The sequence below is a fragment of the Squalius cephalus genome, assembly GCF_949319135.1.
Source record: "Squalius cephalus genome assembly, chromosome: 18".
Taxonomy (NCBI): domain Eukaryota; kingdom Metazoa; phylum Chordata; class Actinopteri; order Cypriniformes; family Leuciscidae; genus Squalius; species Squalius cephalus.
The window spans coordinates 23562269-23585040 of record NC_137139.1 but is presented as its reverse complement, the minus strand read 5'-3'; the positions used below and the strand labels follow the sequence as shown (position 1 = coordinate 23585040).

The 22772-nt window shown below is 38.5% G+C and overlaps 2 protein-coding genes across 12 annotated transcripts in view; one reads left to right on the top strand and one right to left on the bottom strand.

Moving 5' to 3' along the window:
- Positions 1–9494, bottom strand: part of huwe1 (HECT, UBA and WWE domain containing E3 ubiquitin protein ligase 1) — a 50425-nt gene extending 40931 nt beyond the window's left edge. For 6 of the 9 annotated variants that reach the window (XM_079850351.1, XM_079850359.1, XM_079850357.1 and 3 more), the window contains exons 1-19: positions 9420–9494; positions 6509–6559; positions 5022–5091; positions 4831–4929; positions 4545–4751; positions 4293–4445; positions 3854–3916; positions 3110–3187; positions 2907–2954; positions 2615–2783; positions 2389–2489; positions 2124–2286; positions 1904–2031; positions 1663–1803; positions 1461–1566; positions 863–970; positions 661–762; positions 465–545; positions 118–224 (exon numbers count right to left, since the gene is read on the bottom strand). In XM_079850351.1, the coding sequence (XP_079706477.1) occupies positions 118–224; positions 465–545; positions 661–762; positions 863–970; positions 1461–1566; positions 1663–1803; positions 1904–2031; positions 2124–2286; positions 2389–2489; positions 2615–2783; positions 2907–2954; positions 3110–3187; positions 3854–3916; positions 4293–4445; positions 4545–4751; positions 4831–4929; positions 5022–5066 (1899 nt within the window). In that variant the 5' untranslated portion in view covers positions 5067–5091; positions 6509–6559; positions 9420–9494. Of the gene's footprint in view, positions 1–117; positions 225–464; positions 546–660; positions 763–862; positions 971–1460; positions 1567–1662; positions 1804–1903; positions 2032–2123; positions 2287–2388; positions 2490–2614; positions 2784–2906; positions 2955–3109; positions 3188–3853; positions 3917–4292; positions 4446–4544; positions 4752–4830; positions 4930–5021; positions 5092–6508; positions 6560–7951; positions 8101–9419 lie in introns of those variants that run through there. The other 3 variants (XM_079850355.1, XM_079850354.1, XM_079850352.1) reach the window with 3 other exon arrangements.
- Positions 9495–11053: 1559 nt separating this feature from the next.
- Positions 11054–13137, top strand: tmem107l (transmembrane protein 107 like). 3 transcript variants are annotated; one of them, XM_079850104.1, is made up of 6 exons: positions 11054–11201; positions 11324–11414; positions 11503–11570; positions 12292–12392; positions 12651–12747; positions 12857–13137. In XM_079850104.1, exons 2-6 carry the CDS (start codon positions 11328–11330, stop codon positions 12924–12926), a joined length of 423 nt encoding a protein of 140 aa, XP_079706230.1. In that variant the 5' UTR covers positions 11054–11201; positions 11324–11327; the 3' UTR covers positions 12927–13137. The 3 variants fall into 3 exon arrangements, with proteins under 3 accessions (XP_079706230.1, XP_079706231.1, XP_079706232.1); XM_079850105.1 differs by having other exon boundaries at positions 11054–11108; positions 12857–13113; XM_079850106.1 differs by having other exon boundaries at positions 12651–12743; positions 12857–12937.
- Positions 13138–22772: the final 9635 nt, after the last annotated feature.

The window sequence follows — 22772 nt, the reverse complement described above, 5'->3', positions numbered from 1 at the left end:
CTGAATTTGGGGTGGTCAGAGACCTTGAAACAGACAACAGGAGTTTTGAATGGACAAAATATGTGGGCATAAGATAAAAAGTAAAAAAAATAGAAGTTTATGTTATGGCAGACTCACGTCTTTGATGAGCAGTGCATGTAGCATGACATCAGTGAGACCATTGTCCTGCAGAGATGACAGAAGAGAGGGCTCCTGGAACACAAACACTGTCACGACCTCCGTTGCTGAAACAGAGAATGAGAGAAATAGAGTGAGAAAGTGACATATAAGGCAGGCAAATAAATATACAATATTCAAACTAATTAATTTCACAATATTCAAAGGGCTGAGAGTATTCTTTTAACCATACTGCTCTTGTAACTTTCTACTCCTGTATGCAGAGCAGACCTTGAAGCCAGATCCGCACAAAGTTGTGCAGAAAGAGTTTGGCTAATATTTCAACAGACCAAGCTCCATGTGCTTACCCAGAAGAAACAGTGAGGGTCCATAATACTCTGCATTACTGATGATGTGTTTCAGAGAGGTAGGGAGGGACCCATCCATTACTATAAAGAGAGTACAAAGGCAGTGAACATCACTTTTGGCAAATTAAAACACTTAACCACAATGTAAAAACAATAGCATCATTAAATAAAATAATAAAACCAATGAGTTTTATACCATGACGAATGCCGTCAGAGAATGCAGGGTCCTGAATGGCTTTTTTCAAGAAGTTTAACATAGATTTCAACAGAGCGGCCCTCTGAGGGATGCATTGCACTCCTGTTAGGAAAGAAAAAAATGCATAATCAAATTTCCATTGTTTAACTAGTACCACTATGAAGGAAACCTATTGACTTGCAAATTAATGTACATGTTGTACCTGCTCTGGGGGTGCTGGCTGCATTGCTCGGTGTTCGCGAATCTGTCTCTGCTCTGGAACCAGAAGAAGTGGATGGGCCAGGACTGCTCTCCATGGCAACCTCTGACACTACATTGACAAAAGCATTTTTACTGACTTTGGAAAAATGAAATATAACATATATAAACTCTTCAAATATTCTAGGAGTATTTCACACAAAAGAAGAAAACTGTGTCATCATTCTAAACCCCTACATCTATCATTTGGCCTTAGACTTATAATATGGTGCATTTGTCATATTGTGACTATCCTTTTGGAGCTAGACAGCCTGTGATTACTATGTACTTTTATTGTATGGAGAAAAAAAGCTTGGATATCAGGTAATGTATTCTGGGTGCTACAGAAGAAAATCTGTCATACACGTTTAAAATGACATTATAGTGAGAAAAAGTGAAATATTTTATTTCTTCAAGGGTGAATATATTACACCATGAAAATTTGTCATTACAAAACCCCAGTGTGGAGATAAGAGAGTTTGTGCATACTATACACAGATTTGAATGAGGATAAACTAAATATAGTGCCACTGCCACATGTAGTAAACAGTGACGGTACTAACTGTCCATATCTGTGTCCATGTCCTCGGTCTCAGTAGCTGTGCTGGGCCTCTGGATCTTTGGTTTGATTACAAAAGGGCACTCTTTCCTGGAGAGGTCAACCTCATGCTGCACAGAGAAACAATGGGGTCACATACCGTCAACAAAAGGGCAGAGGGCAAAAAGCCGAATATTTTACGCAGGAACAAGGGCGGCTTTCAATACCTCCAGTCTGGAGATAAAGATTGAAAGGCCGCCATGAGACTGAAAAGCAGCCATGTCCAGATTGGTGATGAGATCCACAACTCTCACTGCCCGCGTCACAAAGGTAATCTGGTCCTGCTCGTCCCCAAGGAACTTGATCACCTGATGCAGAAGTGGCATGGATCACAATACACCCTCACATAACACCTTATTAAATGCTACAAAATTGAGGAAGCTGGAGAGGAAGCAGCAAAGCACCAACCTTTAGCAACGCCTCCATCATACCACAAGATACTAAGGCCTCTCCGCCTGCATCATAACTAGCCAGGTGGTAGAGGAAGGAGAAGAGGGCTGTGGCAAATTGGTGGGGGTATGGCTCCATCAGCGGGTCTGAAACCCCCAGCAAAAATAAGAGCAGTAAGTCACCAAACCAAAAACCCAAGAAAAAGCTCAAGTAAAGAAATCAGCTAAAATCTCCTCACCGATCATGGCCTGTATGCAGTTGCGGACAAGCACAGGCAGAAATCCATGGTAGGAGGCTGTTCCTGTGCAGTCGATAATGTTGGAGAGTTTGGGGGTGCGCTCCAGGTGGACTATGGATGTCAACGTGCGCAAAGAGGCGGCCTTAATGTCCTGCAACAATAACTTTTTTGAGGGTTCATCAATAAAATTAAATTCTTGGCAATCACTCTAAACACTGCAACAAGTATTTATACCGTATAGTGAATATTAATAATTGCTACCCACCACCAGCTGTTTGTCTGTGATCTGAAGTACATCCACTAGCTCCTCTATAAGCCCATTGTAGAGTATGCTATTGGCTGACTCCTGGAGGGCGTTGGAGTACACTGCACAAAAAAAAACAACTCTTACATATGATCAACCTCACCAGACAGAAAGCAAGAAACTTAGTGCCGTTTCATGAATATAAATACCTGTACTTATTTTGGTCGGTACCAGAGAGGTCACTTACCGAGTATAGAGATGGCATGCAGCCTGGCTTGCACGGCCTGCAGTCTTCTCTTGTGGTTGGAGAAGCCGTGAGCCAGGCGAATGTGTGTGAAAAGCAATATTTGTTTGTCTTTAGGGATGTTGTACATAGCCGTCAGAGACTCCATGATCTCTGAGGGGCTCTCGGAAATCTGAGGGCGCACCGGGGAAAAGCAGAAATTAAATTCAAGTGCAATCAATAGCTATTAAAGGTCTATGCACTTCCATTAACTGTTCCATAAGGATGGCAAATGAAAACAACTATGGGAACTCACCTTATCAAGTTGTTCAATATGAATGTAGTGTAGCGTATTACTGCTCGACTGTTAAGAGGGGAAAAAGATAAAACAAAGGTTAAAAGGTTCTACAAACAAAACAGGACAAAAAGAAATGAACTGTTTTCCCTAACAAAAAAGAAACAAAAAAACAGTGTTGAATGAGTATGGCAAAATAAAGGGAATCATGACTCCATGCATACCTTTTTCTCCACTTTGACCTCAGAGCTGGGTTCTGCATAAAACTCAAAGTGCAATGTGGTGGCACTCGGTGGATATTTCTGCATAAAGCAAATACAGAAAAATATATTTCAGAAAAAAACAAACACTTGGAAATTGCAAGACTAAAGGCCCGTTCACACCAAGACCAATAACTATAAAGATCACTATTACAATAACTATATTTGTTGATTAACTATATTAGCGGACTATATCGTTCTGTTTATTGTAAGCGCGCACTGCAGTTATATTGTCTGCCACTTTAAATGATTAAGCACTTTAGAGCGGGATGGATTCTGATTGGCTGTCAATGTTTTATAGTTAATCAGCTTGAAAAAAAAAATCATTCTAAAAGTGATTGTTTATCTATGCCATTATCATTATTGTTGTAGTGAGGATTATTTTATGTTTAGAACGATTTTTAGAACATTACACAATTACCGTTATCCTCCTTGGTGTGAACGCTTAAGTAAGTTAAGTTTACAGGGTATAAAAATGTACATGGTTAGTGGAAGTAGGATTTAGTAACAACACTACACTGGTAAAGGTTTCATCAACTGGCCCTAAACGTTCTCACCCTAGCCCTGGGTTACTGGGCTATCCTTATTACTTAGCCATAACTTTATATCAATGGTGTGCACATACAACTCAAATCGCTAAAACTAAAGCGTAGGTTTTTCCCCTTTTCAAAAAGACATTTTAATATGTAATAGAGCACAATAGCATACCGACAACGCCAGATCTCTGCAACACTCGGCAAGACCAAAACCATTCTCCTTACCACCCCAGCTCTACGACAGGGGAAATAAAAGAGTCAGGAAAAGGTGTAGGATGAAAGAAAACACGCATCAACTTTCAAATGTCTGAACAAACCATGAAAGCATCTGTCTGTACAGAACCAGGTCAGCATGTTGCTTTAGTTAGAATCAATACAAAACAAATGAACTCATTTCAAAAGGATAAAAAAATTCACACTAGCATCAAACACAATTCAAAGAATAAACTTTTAAAAATGACAAGTGTTTTTAAAACACTGCATGCTGCCGCTGCAAATTTCAAAGGCCGTTGATTTGCAGATGCTTCCTGACACTGCATTTAAATCTTCTTGACTTCAGCAATCAAAACTGAGAAAAAAAAATATGATGACTAAAAGTAGAGCTTTCATACCTCGGCCAGATGTTGCAGACGGGCAAGCAGTGGGCTCCTCTTGTCTGAGCCAAGTCTGGTGATGTAGTTGGAACGTTTGCTGAACACATACAGGAGATTCAGCACAGACAGAACCACCTGCATGTCACATGATGCTAGAAGGGTGGTCAAGTGCTACAGACAAAAAGAAAAAAAGAAAACACTCAAAATCGACTTGTGATGAACAAGTTAAGGCTAAAAGAAGCAGGTTTTGTTGGTCAGGGGTTGTGGTACCTCTATAGAGCTGTACAGGTGTCTTGAAAAACTGTATTCGATTAACAACGCGGTGAAGTTGAGCACTGCCAGCAATAAGGCTTTTAGCTGCCCATTCTCTGGCCGGTCGCACACCAACAACCACGCCATGGTCTCCACCGTCTGCCCTGCATCACAGAGGATGCCATCGAAACGGTCCAGCAGGTCCACCCAATGATACAACTCACACTGTGAAGAGAAACAGGTCGTCATTAGAGATCTGGACATGCATATTAAACACTATGATGGTACATGTGCTAGTGTATACCTTGCCAATGTTCCAGGTCTTGATTTGCTGCAGTTCCAGCAACAGCTGTTCATCGCTGCATCCTTTCAGCTTCTCTATGAGAGTCCTGCAGTCGGCAGGCTGGAGGAGGAACGCAAGAACATGTCAACAATGAGGAAATGCGCACACACAACCTCAAATACTCCAAATGCACAGAAATCCTGCATACTGACCGCTTCAGTGGGGGTTTTCTTCAATTTACTTCTGTCAACCTTCATGGTCACTAATTTCTACACTCGGTTCCTACAAAAAAGCACATCAAATCATGAGGGAGAATAATAAAAAAAAGCTCAATCAAATGTTGATTGTTAAATGAATAATGCTTATCTACATGCCACTGCATGACATTCAATAATAGCACTGCCAAAGTATGAAAAAAAAAAGACTATAGGGCTTTTCCCACTTGAATTAGTTAACCCTGGGTCATTCTAAACCCTGGATTAAGATAATTGTGGGTTATCTTGCTTCAGGTTTCACACTTGACCTTAACCCAGAGTTAAAAATGAATACTGGGTATTCATAAATTGAAGTTTCACACAGTACATTCCTAAACCCAGGAATAATGTCCTTAATCCTTATCTTCAGTGTCAGTGTCCATGATTGGATGAAAGCAGCACATGACTTGTGTAGCCTATATAAAGCCTCTAGCATTGTGCATCCTCATATTATACCAAAGTCCCTTTAAGGCAAGTTATTTCACTTTGCGGCCAATCCCGGCCATCTTTGAAATGCCTCATGGGCAGCTGTTTCAGTCATGCAAGTACATCTATCTCTTTGAATGGGGAAACATCAAATTCTCCAAAGCTGTTCACTAAGCTTACGAATGAAATCTGACAACAACTGTCTCATAAATGTTCTTTCTTATGTGCAAATAGCATCAAAAAAGCTTATTTTTCAGGCCAATGCGCATATTCAGTCCTACGTGCTGAATAATAACTACGTGCAGTGTTCTAATAACTCAGAACACTGACTGTTTCAATAGCATCTGAAGCTTCTAATGGCAGCTGCTGTAACTTTACCAATCAGTGATTGTTTTGTTTTTTTATATAGAAGGCAAGACTATTCCGCCATATTGTGCGTTGTACTTTCTCCCATTAATAAGTAAAATGAGTACACTGTCTTTGCATTTCTAAAGTCTTTGTATTATATATTGCCGACTACACTATCAAGTTTTTCCTGAATGGACTTTTCAGACTATAAATGTAAAAATAATGTGCTCTTCTTTACGCCAATTGACGTATTTTCTGTCAAACTTTTTACGCCAAACTACTGTTCCTACAACACGCAGTGTTTCTGTGACTGTCTAAAGCATGTGAATATGAGGCACGCAACTAGGTGTCTGTTGCCTAGCTTCTAGCTGTAACATTCCAACACTGCATCATTTCACACTGTACAAGTTTAGCAATGTAATGTGGGGTTAACACCCCAAAACCGGGTAAGTGTGAAATGTTTCTTTACCTGGGGGTTAAAAAGTGGTTTATAATGACAACAACTCAGGGTTAAGTGCAGTATGAAAAGTATGAGGTGTATTTTTTATTACATATTCATAAATAATCAGATCCAAATGTAGGATTAAGTGCCAAAATAGCAATGTAAACATTCATCCAAATTATGTTTAAGCAGATAACCCTTCAAATTCAGAAAATGTAAACAAACTCACGGTATATGATTTGGCAATTCCAACTTAACGGCATTTTTCATGTGCAAAAACCTAAAGTAAAAGAAAGAAAGATGAAAGTGAAACAGTTCCTAGGAACGAACATATGAATGTTTGTGATCTTGCTGCCGAAGGCACAACAAAGGCACAAAACGTCTACATATATCAAAAATAATTATTCTATATGGTTAAAAACAGTCCTATACTAATTAGCTGTAGAATAAAAACTAAATCAGGGCTGGCAGAAAGTTAACAAAAGAGAGTTTGTGAGAGAAAGTGAGAACAAGCCAAGGGAAAAGCAACCCACATTGGTTCAGATATAGGGCATAGATTCTGGGCACAGACGATCTCTAGCATCTTACAAACATGCCCTTAATGAATTCAACTATTCCATTTGCTCCTGAAACAAAAGGCTGTCAATGTAGCGTTTTTTAGTAACTTGTGCACTCCTACTGAGAAACAAAACTGATTTAGGACCTTGAACCCGGCCAAAGAGAAGCACTGGCCTGTGATCAAGGAACCTGACATGGAAAAATAAGCCAACACATTACACAAAACTTCAACGTTACCTAGCTATGCTATTTAAACGTAAATGTAATTACTATAGAAACACAACTAATTTAGTTCTTGTCAGAGAACCAAATGGTGTTGTAGTCGTGGGAGCGAGCACCACAGCAGCTAACTTACAGTTACAGTAGTTTCCGAATACATCAAATTACAATGACATTACTAACCGGAGCCCATAAACGAAAGTACAACACCGTAAACAAACAAATTGTAAGAACAAGTGAAAGTAACACAGCCACTGTGGAAATAAAACAATAACCCGACATATTATTTCACTAACTAGGCTATTTCTAACGAAAACAAGCCAGCAAACGGAGACCAATTTGAGGAAAAGGGCAGCTAACATGCTATCTAGTTTTTCCTTGCTAACAAGCTACCTCAGTCAGCAAGCTAAGTTTTGCGGATAAACGTGGTCACGTCATTCTTATTTAATGGCGCAGATAAAACACGATCATCGCCGGTTTTTGAATAAACGCTAACAAAATTACCGGACGCGAACTGAAAGGAAATTTGACCGTTAGCCGCTCGAGCGACATCTTTGATTCCGAGCTCGCGAGCTACAGAGCTCAAAGCGGCACATAATTCCCCTCAACATGTCAACACAAACCCGCAATCTTCAACTCACTCTTAAAATCTTTACCATAGCCAATCTTTTCCACCAAACATTTGCCAAACCCTTCATATAAGGCTCGAGTGTGGCGGAAACCGTCAGGAGCGAAGCTACGCTACACAGGTCAATATTTTTCCTCCGGGCTGCACACATGCTCTGGTCTAATCTAGAGCCCGGCTCAGCCTGGCCTGCTCCGGCAAACCCGCTCACTCCCCTCAAATATCCAGCTCACAAAAACAGCGTCTGTCACCGCGCTTCCACAGCCGTACCGTAGCGTATATTGTCAGACATTTTCAGCAAGCGCTTCGTCTCGATGAACTGCGACCGGTGAAGCGCGCGCGGTGTTGGCGGCGGATGAGATGCTCGTGCATGCGCTGGTGTGGTTGGTTAGCTGAGAAACGCAGAATATCTCGCTGAATCATTCCCACTCGGGCCTACCATAACACTGACTTCCAGTGGACGGCTCAATTTCTCACTTTTTACTGCTGCACTTGTGCGTAGCTGCATTTGTGGCGAACGTAGCGTGTCACGTATGATATTGAAGTCTACTTTATCAGGTTAAAAGCACATTTATCTGAAATAATAATACCTAGGAGCTATAGATATTGAAGGTTTAAGTTCAGATATAATTGGAATGCATTTATCAGCCAAAAAGAAAAGTTTATGTATTTTGCAATCATTAAAGCAGTCTGGAAATATTTTTGTTAATGCACAACATTAAAAGATAATGAACCATGTCAAGATATTACATAAAATATAGATTTCCCAAATATGGATTTTATTGATTCTAATATTGATTAACTTAACTAGCTGGAAAAGAAATGCATTACACTTATAGTATGATTATAATTAGATTTTAATCATTTTCTGCCATACTCTGTTTACTGTAGTTAGGCATGTTTCATTTCTTCATTCCAGTCATCAGCATCAGTTTAGATGATAATAAAGCAAAACCGGGGAGTAACTGTTAGGGGGGTGGAGTCACTTTACAACATCAGTCAGGGTCAGTTTGGTTATACTGATCCATATTATCCATCAGCTGTAATCTCAATAGCAGATCATATAAGACAGATGTCTGGGGGATGTAAACAGTGAATTCTTCTGAAGGAAAATTGTATATTATAATGGGACCACATAACTTAAACCCAAAATTGCGAAATGTAACCCCCTAAAGGCCATACCAGAGGAATTTAGGTGTCAAGACTGTTGCTGGACTTGACGACTCAGCAAATTAATGGGTATGAACATCCATATACAGAGAACACGATGTTTTGAAGCCTAATTTTGAGGCCTTGAAGATTGAAATGCAGAAATCCTACAAAAATATTTAATTGTACATCTCATTTATCACATGCTATCACATACGCATGCTCTTTTCGTCGTGATCCACTGATAGACTCATATATGACATTACTCGCCAATTTCACATCATTTACACTCGCGCACGAGTATCATATTTAATTTTAGAGATTCTTCCTACAGAGTGTAAACAGATTTCAGTCTATCTATGCGCGCGCACATCGCGCGAGCATTCAACACCACAATGCTAGTCCGACCGCAAATTAAAAATGGCGGTTTATATTAGCAAAGTGTCCGGTCTTTGCATCAAAAACACTAATTTTAATGACAGTATACACGTACAGATCGCAAGCAAACCCGTCGGTTACTCTTAACGGTCATGTAGAGTCAGCCACAGACGTCTCCACCAAACAGACAAAGACTTATTTAAGCTCTTACCTCGATTGCGCCTCAACATAACTTCTCCATCTTACAGCAGCGAGTGGGGATGTAAATCTCGCGATATTTCAGTTGGCTTCCTCTGCTCCAATAGTAGCCCTCTGTAGACACACAGACCAGCCCCTTCAGTGATCTGCTCCTAGACAGAACGATCCAAAATATGATCAGTATTCAGTATAATTAAATACATGTATGTATAATAATCAATTTTTGGTCGTGTACACGGCTCCCTTTGTACTTCAGGTACCCAAAATGCACTGTCCAAGAAGGAAAACAGATGCAACAAAAAAGATACAATAATGCAAGTGATTAAATTGGCAATAAGGTGTTTGCCTATTATTGTCATTTCTATACCCTGAAGCCCAAATGGCAAAAGTATTTGCCACCATAATCTAAAAATTTTCTTAAAACAATCTTGCATTTGTATTAGAGCTAGCCTATATATCTACATTTTTGTAACTCTCTATTGTCTCCATTGTCAAAGTTGATTTTGGATCCCAACAGATATAGCAGTGAATGCATTTTATCTTGTATTTCTGCAAAAATATGTTTTTATTATGCCTTTCAGAAAATAGGTCTGTAAATAAAGCCTACCAAATCATAATTAATTTTAAGAATTTTCCAATGCCACCTGTTCAGTGACGTTTGTTGAGGAGACACATTTAAATCGTTTTATTTTGCCAGAATTTTATGTTGCTGTGAAAATGATCTCAGCAGTGCATGTCATATGCAAGGTTTTTCTCAAGCTTAAAAAATTATGCATATTCAAAATTAGATATTTTTTTTGTATCTAAATGTAATTTATTTTAAATGATTTTAAGACATTTTTGTCCCCTTTGAAAGTTTACCAAGGACCCCGTTGAGAACCACAGTCAGAGAGCGACTCCTGCCAATAGGTGGCAGCATAAATCTGTTAGATTTTTTTTATTTTTTATTTTTTTTAGTACATAAGTACATAGTACATATTCGCCAAATAGAAGAAGAGTGTTTTGGATTCCTGCACATGAGATAGTGGATAAACAAAAAACTAATTAAAATGCAATGTTGAAATCACAGTTCTCATGAGAAAACCCAGCAAATCTGAAACCAAGGCAATTATTAGAAACGCTACAAATAATATATGGAAGGAAATGTGGGAAGACATATAGTATTGAAAAAAAAAAAAGTGGGTATAGGAAGAGAATTCACAACAATGTTTATGATTATAACAAGATTATGTGTCATACTGGACTGAATGGTAACCTATAAAACAAAAAACAAAAAGCATCATAATGGGTTGTGCAGTCATTGTAATGTAGAAGAGGCAGTTGAACATATTATATTATATTGTACAGACTCAGAGTATGAAAATTAAGTTTTGCTAAAATTGCAGGAAAAAGCTAGACGTCATTAAAGGCAAGAAAATGTATGATGAAATATGAGGTTTGGCAATATATAAACGAAACAAGATCATATATGAGAATAGAATTAAGTAATTGAATAAGTAATTATTTAATTTATATATTTTTCTTTTTTATTATTATTATTATTATTATTTTGTCAGGGTAGTTCTTCCGCATTGCTGTACCACACTCCGGTTCAGTTGGTGGCGGTAATGCACCTAAAAGCTGGTTTACCAGCCGCTAATTAACAAGAAGAAGAGTGTTGTCGTAGCAACCTGAAGCTTGTGCGAAGGAGAACCGTCCACAGCTTTTGCAGATGCCTAGAAGCGTTATATTCAGGTTCTACTTTGTCGCCCGTTTACTTGAATTATCGTAGCCGGTGTTAACACCTTAGAAACTGGTACGTATATCCGCGGTTAGAAGTCACACGCTTTCTGTAAACCGCTAACGTTAATTTTACAAGACGAATAAGCCTGTTCATTTTTAGTTTAATCTCACATGATATCGTGTTCTTGTGTCTAGTTCAATGTCGGTGTTAAGCAGTCTGGTTCCAGCCCGTTTCCTGACTCTCATCGCGCACCTTGTAATAGTCATCATCATATTCTGGTCGCGGGTAAGAACTTCTCGTGTGTTTAATCATTATTTGATCACACTATATCATTGCAATCAGGCCTGTGATTAAGAGTTGAACTATCCCACAGGAGAACAGTGTCAGAGCTTGCCTCCCACTAGATTACACTAATGAAGAGTACAGGTTAGAGGACACACGGTAAGGACAACTGTCTCGGTTATGTATAGTATTGCTTCATTAAAGTGTGTGGGCTAATGACAAATTAAATGAATATGATGACAAAAATCTAGTTTAACCTTTTTTTTAATTGCTTTAATCCTTTTTTCAAAAGATATAATGAATCATTATGCCATGCAGACATTTCTTTTTTTCAATAATTTCAGTCTTTTAGTTAGACTTAAACATTTACACTACCGTTCAAAAGTTTTTGAAAGACGTTTCTTATGATCACCAAGGTTGCATTTATTTGATCAAAATACAGTAAAACAGTAGCCTAATATTGTGAAATATTATTACAATTGAAACAATTTAGCTGTTTTCTGCTATAATATATATATATATTTTAATTAAATTCACTCCTGTGATGGCAAAGCTGAATTTTCAGCATCATTACTCCAGTCTTCAGTCTCATGATCCTTCAGAAATCATTCTAATATGCTGATTCAGTATTTATTTAAAATTTTTCTTTTGTAATAATATAAACATATTTTACTGTCACTTTGATCAATTTAATGCAGCCTTGCTGAATAAACATATTAATTTATTTAAAATAATTTCCCCAACCTTTGAACTGTAATATATATATATATGAGTTATCTCTGAACAAAGAATGACTGTCATGTTATTTACTTCATAATATGTACTGTATGCATAGTAAATATGCTCATTGATCTTCCTAATCATTCATTTTGGAGAGCAGGCTTGTGGTGGCATTATCCGTAACCCTGGGCCTGTTTGCCATCGAGCTGGTTGGGTTCCTCTGTGGAGTCTCTATGTTCAACAATAATCAAGCTCTTCTGTGTATCCTTACCAGTAGCACATCATCACCACAGGCTCAGCAAAGCAGGCTTACTTGTCCTCTTGAGATGGATAGCTTTACTTTTATTATCCTAGAGCAGTCCAAAAACTAATGCAGTACATTTCAAAACAATGAGATGTTCGTGTTTGATCATGCCACTGGTAAAATGACATTTGCAATGCTAGCAATTAGTCATTTTTAGTTGTAAATGATTTCGCTCTCATACTGGTACAGAATTTCACTTAACTGTCACTTTGCAGCTATTGGATGTCACGCCAGTGGCTCTGTGGCTTTGGCCTTCTTCTTGTTTGAGCAATGGACCTGCACCATCTACTGGTGGATCTTTGGCTTCTGTAGGTCAGTCGCTAAATAATTAACTGACAATGCATAACTGTGAATATGAATTGACTTATTAATTAATTTTCTTTGAAAACATTTTGTAATCATGTTCCTCTCTATGTTTTAGTGTGATTCCTGCACTATATGAGATGATCCTCTTTGTTGTAGTGTTTGGATTTAAGAGGAAGCATCTTTGAGTGTCTCTGCCCTCTTGATTCTTGCGAGTCGAATATTGTCCTTCCATCACCGAAGTACCAGAATCACCTGAATTCAGAATAACATTCACTAGCACAAAAAACTAGTGTTTCTAAAAAAGTACTTTAATTTTTTTTATATAATATTTTGTACCCATTGTAATGAATTAATAAAAAATATATATTTTGATACAACTGACAAAACCTATGATTGAAAAAAAAAAAAAAAAAACAGCAGTAAGAAGAGAAAAGTCCAACACAGAGAATTTTATGTGAATCCAAATAACTACACGATGTATTCCATAAGCTTAAAATGTATGTTCTTAGCAAACATCAAGGTGTTTGTTGATATGCTGTAGGACTGCCAAGAGAAGTTAGTCCTTCACAGGAATGATGAGTCTGTGAGCCTGCGAGGTACGTGGTGAACTGAGCATAGCTGACTTCAGCTGGACTGCACACACTCTTTCATTAAGATGGATGAAAACACACAAATAAACCGTGACTAGAAGAACACATATTCACACTATCCAAAGAAACAGCAAACTCTTTAGTTTTAGCTCACTACTCAATTGCAGCATTGCAGTTATCCAGCCATTTATAAACTGGGGGAAAAAATTATATATGTTTTACTGAAACAAAAAAAGACAAAGATATTTTATTATAAAAAATAATATTACTAAAGGACCCTTTATTTCAAATTAAATTCAGACACTCCAATAAATTAAATTTGATGGACGTAATTGGTTAATTTACTGAACATATGTTTGTTGACATACTTGGAATGGAAGGACTTGCAATCAAACAGAGCTGAGAACCATCTCTCTATGTCTTTAAAAGAAACCCCAGCTCTTCCTTTCTGCTCTGCTGGCACCTATTCATGTACCCTGATTTCCTTGGACAAAATCAATACCTCCATTTCCAAGAAACTTCCTTCATATCCTCTAAATAATCCAACCACTCGTCCTAACTTAAATAAACCATAGCAATCAATAAGGCAACTTCAGCCAAGACGCCGCATCGGCCTGTCTTTAATGAGCTCCACTCTCTGTGTGTACACAGCCCTATTTCCTCGGCAGCTCATGCAACTGTCTCCTCACATATTATCAGCACGCTTTGCTCCCCATCGTTATTTTCGTCCTTGTCTCCGTTTGCCACGACCCACCTCATCGCCTGACCCCTTTGCTGTCTGTCGCATAGTGAAAGCTCTCTTCACCCTAGGCCAATTAGTGTCAACTAGACACCAACAACATCAGTGACCTCTGGCTAGATAATTAAAACTAAATGGAAGGTGCATCTTGACAAAAAAACGCCATTTCCGGTGACTGTGTCGGGACCTTTTGCCTTCTCCTTCAGAGACTATTAAGACTGTGCACACCACTATACTTTTATAGTGTATTGGTATCACCCTCCAGTTGTATTGCGTAAGTGATCTAAAGAAAGAAAATAGAGATGCTTTGTAATTCAACAGCTTCAAAGAAACACTGTGATGGTTATTAATTGCCGTTTTGTGGAGGATTTTACAGCAAGACTACAGCAAGCTATTAGAAATAGCAGGGTGTAAAATAGGTTTTAAGAGATTTACCATTGTGAACTTTAAATTGAACATACTTAGTCAAGAGGCTTGTCTTTCTGGTCTATTCAACCAGTAGAGCTGTGTCTATGTCACTACCAAAAAATGAACAGTAGAGGGCGCTAGTATGTATGTTAATGGTATGGCTTAGCATTCTTAGCACTAATTAGCATTTATATGGCAAGGAGAGATGTCTATTTGAAATCTACTTTTTAATGTTAACTAGCTTAATGTGAGATATCTGTTGACTCCACAATCTGTGACAAATCATTTATTTAAAAAACTACATAAGCTGCAGATCAGATTTTGATACTTAAGTTGCACATAAAAGTTCACCTCCATCATTAGTGCCATTAAGCAGATCATTTGTGGCAATTTAAGTAGGTGAGATAGCGTTGATTTATGGATTGACATATGGATTATCCTGTCAGTGACATATGGCTATTTACAGTGTGCTAAAATTTAACATCCATAATAATGTTAAAATACTGCCGTTAAATTCACACGGTTTAATTGCCAGTTTCTCACCTCCTCATTTGGACTGTTAAATGTTTAACTTAGGTCTACTTTATGGTTCATTCTTAGTACTGAGGGTATATTTAACATCAAATAAAATGACTATTAGTTTCCGTTTATACAGAGTAACATATATATGCCTTCCTATAATGGATAAAATATGTTTCTGAATTTTTTTTTGTGTGTGTGTGGAAAAGATCTAATTATCATCAATAGACCTGATACATTTTTTTTTTCAACTTACAGTGCAATTTTGTCTGTATGTGTTCCTTGAAGTGAACTCATGCCCTTTCTAGTTCTACGCTCTACCAGTTAAGTTACACAACATACGCGTTACCTTTAATGCCTGATACTTCATGTAGCTACTTTAGTTACGCTAGCAAAATAGCTGCTCTGCTTGCATATGAAGACCACACAGAGAAGAGCTATCTCCTGTCCCGCTCCCCTCAGCGCCGATGATGTATTATAGGTAGTGTGACTATTCTAATAAACACGGTTGGGGTAATTAAGGCATGGAGAGGCAGCAGACAGTGGTGGTCTAGGGACAACACGAAACGATAAATCACAACTCTTGGTTCCGCCTTCTCGAGCGTGGCCGATCACACTCACCGAGAAAGCAATTCTGCCAACCTAGGTTTGCACATTTGTCTTCATCAGCCTGTGGTTGTTTTGGGGCTAGTCTGAATTTGCTGGTTCCCATGGTAATCAAACAAGCTAGAGATATCAAATGTGTCCATTTTAATGTCAGCCATGGCATAACATTAAGGGCAAGCCTGGAAGCTAACTGCATGTTTTATTATGGAGCCCAGAGTGTACTGGATTAAGCTGTGAATTTAAGGCTGAATGGGAAATGTTTCATGAGAGCGGACAAACTGCAGCAAGTGCATCGCCAAACAGTAATATTAATAAGCAAGCATACCGAGTTTGTAAAAGGATTTTTTTGTTGTTGTCAGTTTGTGTAGACATATCCACCTAATCTTTCAATGTGGAAGTAACCTATTTTTGTACAGCTAAAATAACTGGAAGCGGATGAGACAGGGAGTCTCGACACATTCAAGTTACAATGTGTTAAAAAAGGTGAATACAACAATCTACTGAACACACTTTTTGACAATTTCACACTACACTGTAAAAAAGCTGCTGCCTTAAATTTTTAAGTACAATTAACTTGGATGTTTAAGTTATTTAAACTCAAATTACATTAAACTGACTTAAAAACGAGTTGAATCTTGTATAACTTATAAAAGAAAAGTTGAAAATGGTTGAAAAAAACATATCTTGTCATAACTTATTGATCATAAAACTTTTTATAGTGTATATTTGAGAATTTGCTATTTATTAACACTAATTTGAGAAGAATACGTTAAAAATATGTAAATATTATCTATTTAAAATGTTAAAGTGCCATTTATTGCATTCATAAAACAGAAATATTGAAAAAGATAACCAAACATAATACAAAATAATACAAAAATATAAAATTCTGACATGTCACAACTAGTTCTAAATCAAACATTTCGGTTTAAAGAACCATGAAACCCACTCTGCCTTATGACTCGTACACACAGGCCTAACCCACACCAAGAATTATAACTATAATGATAACTGTAACTATAAAGTTTTGCCAATCATTGGAAAAATATTGGTTGAAACAATTTTCCCTCAGAAATTGCTTGTAAATTTCACAAACAATTACAAAGAAACGGCAAGTACACATTCAATTAAATGTGAAATTTTAAGTGGAAAAGCTGAAATAGTCAACGTATTCGTACGAATTTGTACGATTTGTCTAAACCCACGTGATGGGTAGGTTTAGGGGCGGGGTCAGGGGTAGGTCATTCGTATGAATTCATACGAATTGGGCAATTCGTAAAATATGTACGATTTAGCAAAAATCTTACTAATTCATACGAGTGAGGTCGTATGAATTCGAACGAATTAGCCACCTCGTAGAATTCGTATGAATTGCCGTGAGATCAGGCTGGAAATAGTATATTTTCTTGTAAAACATACTCCAATAGTCTTTGTTTTATGTAAAACTTGTTCAGTGTAATTCTAAGAGAATAGCAAAGTTACAACTATAATGATAACGACACAAAGGATATTGGAATCAGTTTCAGAATGAAATAACATTAACAGCCAATCAGAAACCACTTAAGCATTTAAAATGGTGTACAACATAACTGCAGCGATTTAATAAACAGAATGTTATTTGTTCGCTGGTGTGGATGCTAATATCATTATAGTTTTCTCAATAAATATAGAGTTAGAAATAGTATTGATTTCCATACAAACAGAACGGCATTTTAGCCAAAAACAAACTCTATTCAACATAAACAAAGAATAAGGACTCCTCAGGTCAGGTGCCAGTCTCTTGTCCAAACGCCTTAGGATGCATCTGATCTGGACAGATGTCATTCAAACACACCTGAGCCCGGAGTGAGAGTGAAGAGAGACAACAAAACAGAGGTGTGTTAGGTTTCAGGAGAAAAGCAGGACTCAACTGGACTGAGAGAGAAGGTTGTGGAGCATTCTGCCTCTGAGGGACAGAGATGCAACAGTCAGCAACCGCTGGAGCAGGAGATTCAGCCAGACAGAACACAAAACCCAGGAGCGGCCATGACACATGATGGACACTAAGAGGCAGAGAGAGCTTGTTTTTTTTTCACTCCGCCCAAATGCATTAACTATTCTGAACCTGTGCTGGAGGATTTTTAAAGCAAAGGACAGAAGCCATTCCATAAGCTCCAGTGATGTTGGAGCCGCAGAACTGTGTCTGAATAAAGCCAGGCCTCAGTGATACTCTCCTGTCTGAGACGAGAGCGGAACACAACAAAGTAATGGATGCAACACAGTACACAACAAAGTACACGACAAAAAGTAATCCATTGTCTTCATAGAGACATAGATTTTTTTAAACAAAAATGTATAAACCTATTAAGTATAAACTATTATGATCTCCGAAGGATAAGAACTGGAGTGCGTTCATATGCCATGTTATTTAAACACTTCATGAGATAATATAATAATATAATTTTACACACAAAAAGATTTTGATTACAATATTGTTATTTTCAGCTAATGAAAATAGTTCCAAACAAAACCACAGCATCAGTGTTGAATGAATCAGCATTTTTGGATGAATCGTTTAAGTAAATGATTCAGTGACTTCCTCATAAAAACATTATGTAACCTGCAAAAAGAGTACTGAAAAATCTCCACCACTAATGCACAGATGTATAATGTCGTTCACAATGCCTCATGGGAAAGGTAGTTAATTTCTCATAAAGGAATTTCATTGCTTCAAATAAAAGGTTCTAATTATGTGCCTCATGTCAGATACATTCATGATTTGGTTTAAGGCTCGAACTATTTATTTAAGGTTTTTTAAAATTCCTCATGGAGAAAATGAATGAAACCAAACAAAGGTGGTCACAACTGTGCTATACGACTATTCAGAAGCAAGTTATCTCTGATAAAGGTATAGCACCTCACAATCAAATGCACTTCACATGTAAGCTCCAGGGAGGAGCCGCAAGAATGTGTGAGGAGAACTGAATACACCGCCTGAGGGGGCTGAGAACATTTTATAGTAGAAATAAAAGGCTGATCTTTTTATCCTGTGGTCCAGCTAATTTTCAGACACAAATTAGCTATGAGCTGGTGAATATATGCCAAAAGGTCTTCTTGCGAAGGTTCCCTTTAATCTGTCACCGCATTTTAATTACATTTACAGAGGAACCATGAATAATGGAAAAGAGGGACTATAAAACAAAGCAAAAGAGATACTGTACCCCTTAAAGAGAGGCCTACCCCAAAATGAGCATTTTGCCATTACTCACCCTCATGTTGCTCCAAACCTGCACTTTTTCTTCGGTAAAAAAAAATGTCTCCATGTTTTTTTTTTTTTTTAAAGTCACAATGAAAGTCAATGAGGCCTAATGTTGTTTGGAACCCAATATTCTTCAAAATATCTTGCGTTGTGATCATACAGGTTTGAACCAACATTTTTATTTCATTTTTGAGTGTACTACCCCTTTAAAAGATTAAATGTCCTTAATTAGTATATGCAAAGACATTCTTTTTACAACAAAGTCCCTTTGCCACGATGAAGGGTGCAAACAACTCACTCCAGCCAACAGCGTTCAGTTCGAATTAGATCTGATCTGGTGACTGGCTGATTGATCAAGGCAGAGGGGGAAGCTACATTGTCAGTTCTAATCTTCACCAAACGGTCCGGGTGACGTCTCAGTGCTGTGGCACTTCAAACAATGGGGTGTGTGTTTGTTTTGGTGGGTTAATGTTGGGGGGGGGGGTATTTGTAAGGAAGCAAGTCGCAAGTGTTGCGCGCTCGAGGATGAATCGGGTTGGACATCACCCCCCTCACATCGTCACCGATCCACCTGCTACAGTTGGGGGACGCCTCCCTCCAGATGCACTGCATTTGCTAAAATAACTCTCAGAAAGCGTACCAATCCAATCTGTCAGCATGCTCGCGCACACATAAACTCCCCCCACATCACGAATGGGCAAATAACCATGATTCAAACTCAAGGGTATTCTCACGGGTACCACACAGAAGGCATTTACTGGCCACAATTAGAGGTAAAATAACCAATCTGAAGCATACTGTAATATTCCTAAACCTTAGAGAACTGATTTTAAATGAGAAAACACACTCGGATGCCTCAGAGCAAAAGCAAACACTATAGCATGTACGTGCACTCACAACAAACAATTTGTCTGATATTGCTCAAAGTGGGAAGGCTTGCTGCGAATGTGCTGTAAACAGGCAGAGCTGAGACCTGACTTGTCATATAACAGCTCCAGAAATCGATCGAGGCCCACTCTCCCCTCTAATCCCCCCCACACACGCGCGTGGGGCGAGCAGTGGGCGGCTGGACACAGCCCGCAGCTTCTGAGTGTGTGGAGGAGAGAGAGAGAGAGAGAGAGAGAGAGAGTTTGGGATTTCGGCAGAACCTGTCAGAGAAACACTGAGACTGATGGGGAGAGAGGGCCCACAGGAGCAGATTTGAATATGAATCTTTTAAACACAAAGTGTGAGGAAAATCAAAGTCTATGTGATCTTAAAGTCAACGAGGAGCACAGGCTCTGGGTCTTCCAATTCCATTCACACTGTCTCTTAGATAACCCCCCCCCACGCCGCTGTATCACAGCTCCAGACCGGCAATACCACGTGTAAAAGAGATTCAGCTAGATGGGTTGTATCCAAATTACTATTGATTGATCTCAGTGGTGCGCAGATTTGCCGGAGGAAAAATCTTCTGCCCTCGAGGATCAGGGTCAAGTAAGGCGGTTCTGTGGATTATCAAACCATGAGAGAATTCCAATGGCCCATTTTGAAATTCATGTCTAATATTGGTCCTCGATGATCATGCAGCTAAGGTTTCTTTATAAGAATGACTGTTCCCTTGTTGCCTTCATAATAATAGCAAACATCTTCACAAACTGTCAAATTTCCTAACTCACCAAAGACTGTTTGTGAAGAGATTTACATGCGGAGCCCTAGGAAGTTAGGAACAACAATAGCTTAATCAAAGGATTTTCAATGTTCTCAAAGCCAAGGACCCCTAAACATTATGATCACCTTTTCATAGACCCCTTTCTATAATGTCAAGTCAAAGTCATTTATTCTCATATGTACAAGTACCGTGTAAAAAGTACAATAAAAAATCTGTACTACTTACTCGAATGCTTCTCCACAATTGATAGATTTACAAATTACAGACAATACTGCTGTATACAAAAATATACATATATGCAGAGATAACACTAATATATATATATATATATATATATATATATATATATATATATATATATTTTTTTTTTTTTTTTTTTTTTTTTACTATATTCAGAAAAATTTGTCTGAAACATTTGGAATATAGTTCATTTATCTGTCTGATTTGAACTCATTTTGGATGAACACTCAGGCTTTCTAATATCAGACTAAACATTTACTTGTAATACAGTGGGTGGTAAATCTTTAAACTTCTGAATGCTCAAAACAAAACAGAGGGTTTGATTTCAGTTGATTCTGAGCATGTATTACATTGATTAGAGATAAATGAGGAGTGGCATTGAAGCATTACCTCAGAGTCTTAGAGCCGTGAGGATCCATAATTCACTACGCGTGTGTATGTACTCATGCATTGGAATTCACATTTACGCTCACTTCAGGGCACGAGAGGGAGGGGACGTAGATGCTACAGGTGCAGGAAACCATAGGAAGAACCTGAAATAAAGAAGGATCAGGGAAGAAGACAAGAGAATGAGCATGTGACAGTGGACAATGTCATTATGCAGCCTCATAAGATATAAAATTAACACCTTAAAGTCAACATCAAATCAAAATCGACCCTGTTTACTTTCCTACTACATTTGGTTTTATTCATAATACTCATGATCTTATTATGAACGAATCATAGCATGTTGTTCAATCGAATAACTCGGTAATGCCTTAAAACATGTAGAGCAGGAGCGCTTCCCGGATTACTCGGAAATGCCTTTCCTTTTAGTCTGACATCACCTTTTCACAATTCAATCAATCCCTTTTTTCAATAAATAACATTTTTCACTTAGAAAAACGTCACATTATTAAAGAAAATGGGTTGAGAATGCTGTTTCATGTTGATTTTAAGTTTTTAGAGAAAGATCTCTCGTTTTAGCCCAAAAAATCGGATGCGTACCTCTTATATCAATAAAAGATTCTTAGTTCTAAAAAAAAAAGAAGTTTTTTTTCCTTTCAAGCAAAATTCTAATACTGTGCATTTATCACAGGTTACTTCCTCCTCCCCTTACTCACATGCTCACTATCAGCCATCTCATTGGAATTCTACACACCCTTTGTCTGTCTTATTAGGAACGTCTCTTTGGTGCAATTAGTTGCACCCGTTTCTCTTTCTATATTGCACAGCAAAGCAGCGGACCCGCTCACTCAGTTAAGGAACCTTTAACTTCCATCACGTCTCACAAAGCATCGTCTCTCACTCCCTTTCCGTTACTGCTTTTATCAACAGGCTGTTTCCTCCGCTAACCATATAAGAGTGAAGGCAGATTAAAGCAGAGAGAGAGAGAGAGAGAGAGAGAGAGAGAGAGAGAGAGAGAGAGAGAGAGAGAGAGAGAGAGAGAAAGGGGGGGGGTTAGGCAGAGACGCTCGACTGGTTGGCTGACAAACAGAGGGTCCCTCTAGAGTGCAGGCAGAGGAAGAAAGAGAGTAAAAAGAAGAGGAGAGTTTGATGTGGGTAGCCGAGCTCAATCTCCTCCTCATCCCCCCCACCCCATCCCCCCTCATTTCAGCAGAAAATCTATGCTCGCTCTCTTAGTATTCCAGCCGTCCTCCTTTGAAACCTCTATAGGCTCGGTCAGACAACTGGGCTGCTGTTGAGGCCTGGGCCAAACGGGAGAGCAGCGGGGTGGTGGGCTTTTTGGAGGGGAGAGGGGAGGGGAGTGTTTGCTCGAGGCTGTCAGAAGTGACAGGAGGCCAAGCGACTTAAAACCTCACCAGGGACTTCAGCTGGACAAGCCCTGTCTCCTCTCCTCTTTGGCGCTCCTTTTTTCTTCCGAATCATCCTTTTCTCATGCTTTTACCTGTGAATCCGAGTCTTGTCCCAGACTATCACACTCTGTGATCGTCCTCTTGCAATCACTGATCATGTTCTTGGGTCATATATTTTCTTCAAATTTATTTTGTGCATCTTAACGCTGCAATGTTCAAGGCAACTTTTGCCCAGATTTTTGAC

Coding starts and splice junctions, on each gene's coding strand:
- tmem107l (XM_079850104.1), top strand. CDS start 11,328: ATGTCGGTGTTAAGCAGTCTGGTTCCAGCCCGTTTCCTGACTCTCATC. Junction 11,415..11,502: donor TCATCATATTCTGGTCGCGG/GTAAGAACTTCT, acceptor ACTATCCCACAG/GAGAACAGTGTCAGAGCTTG. Junction 11,571..12,291: donor TACAGGTTAGAGGACACACG/GTAAGGACAACT, acceptor TTTGGAGAGCAG/GCTTGTGGTGGCATTATCCG.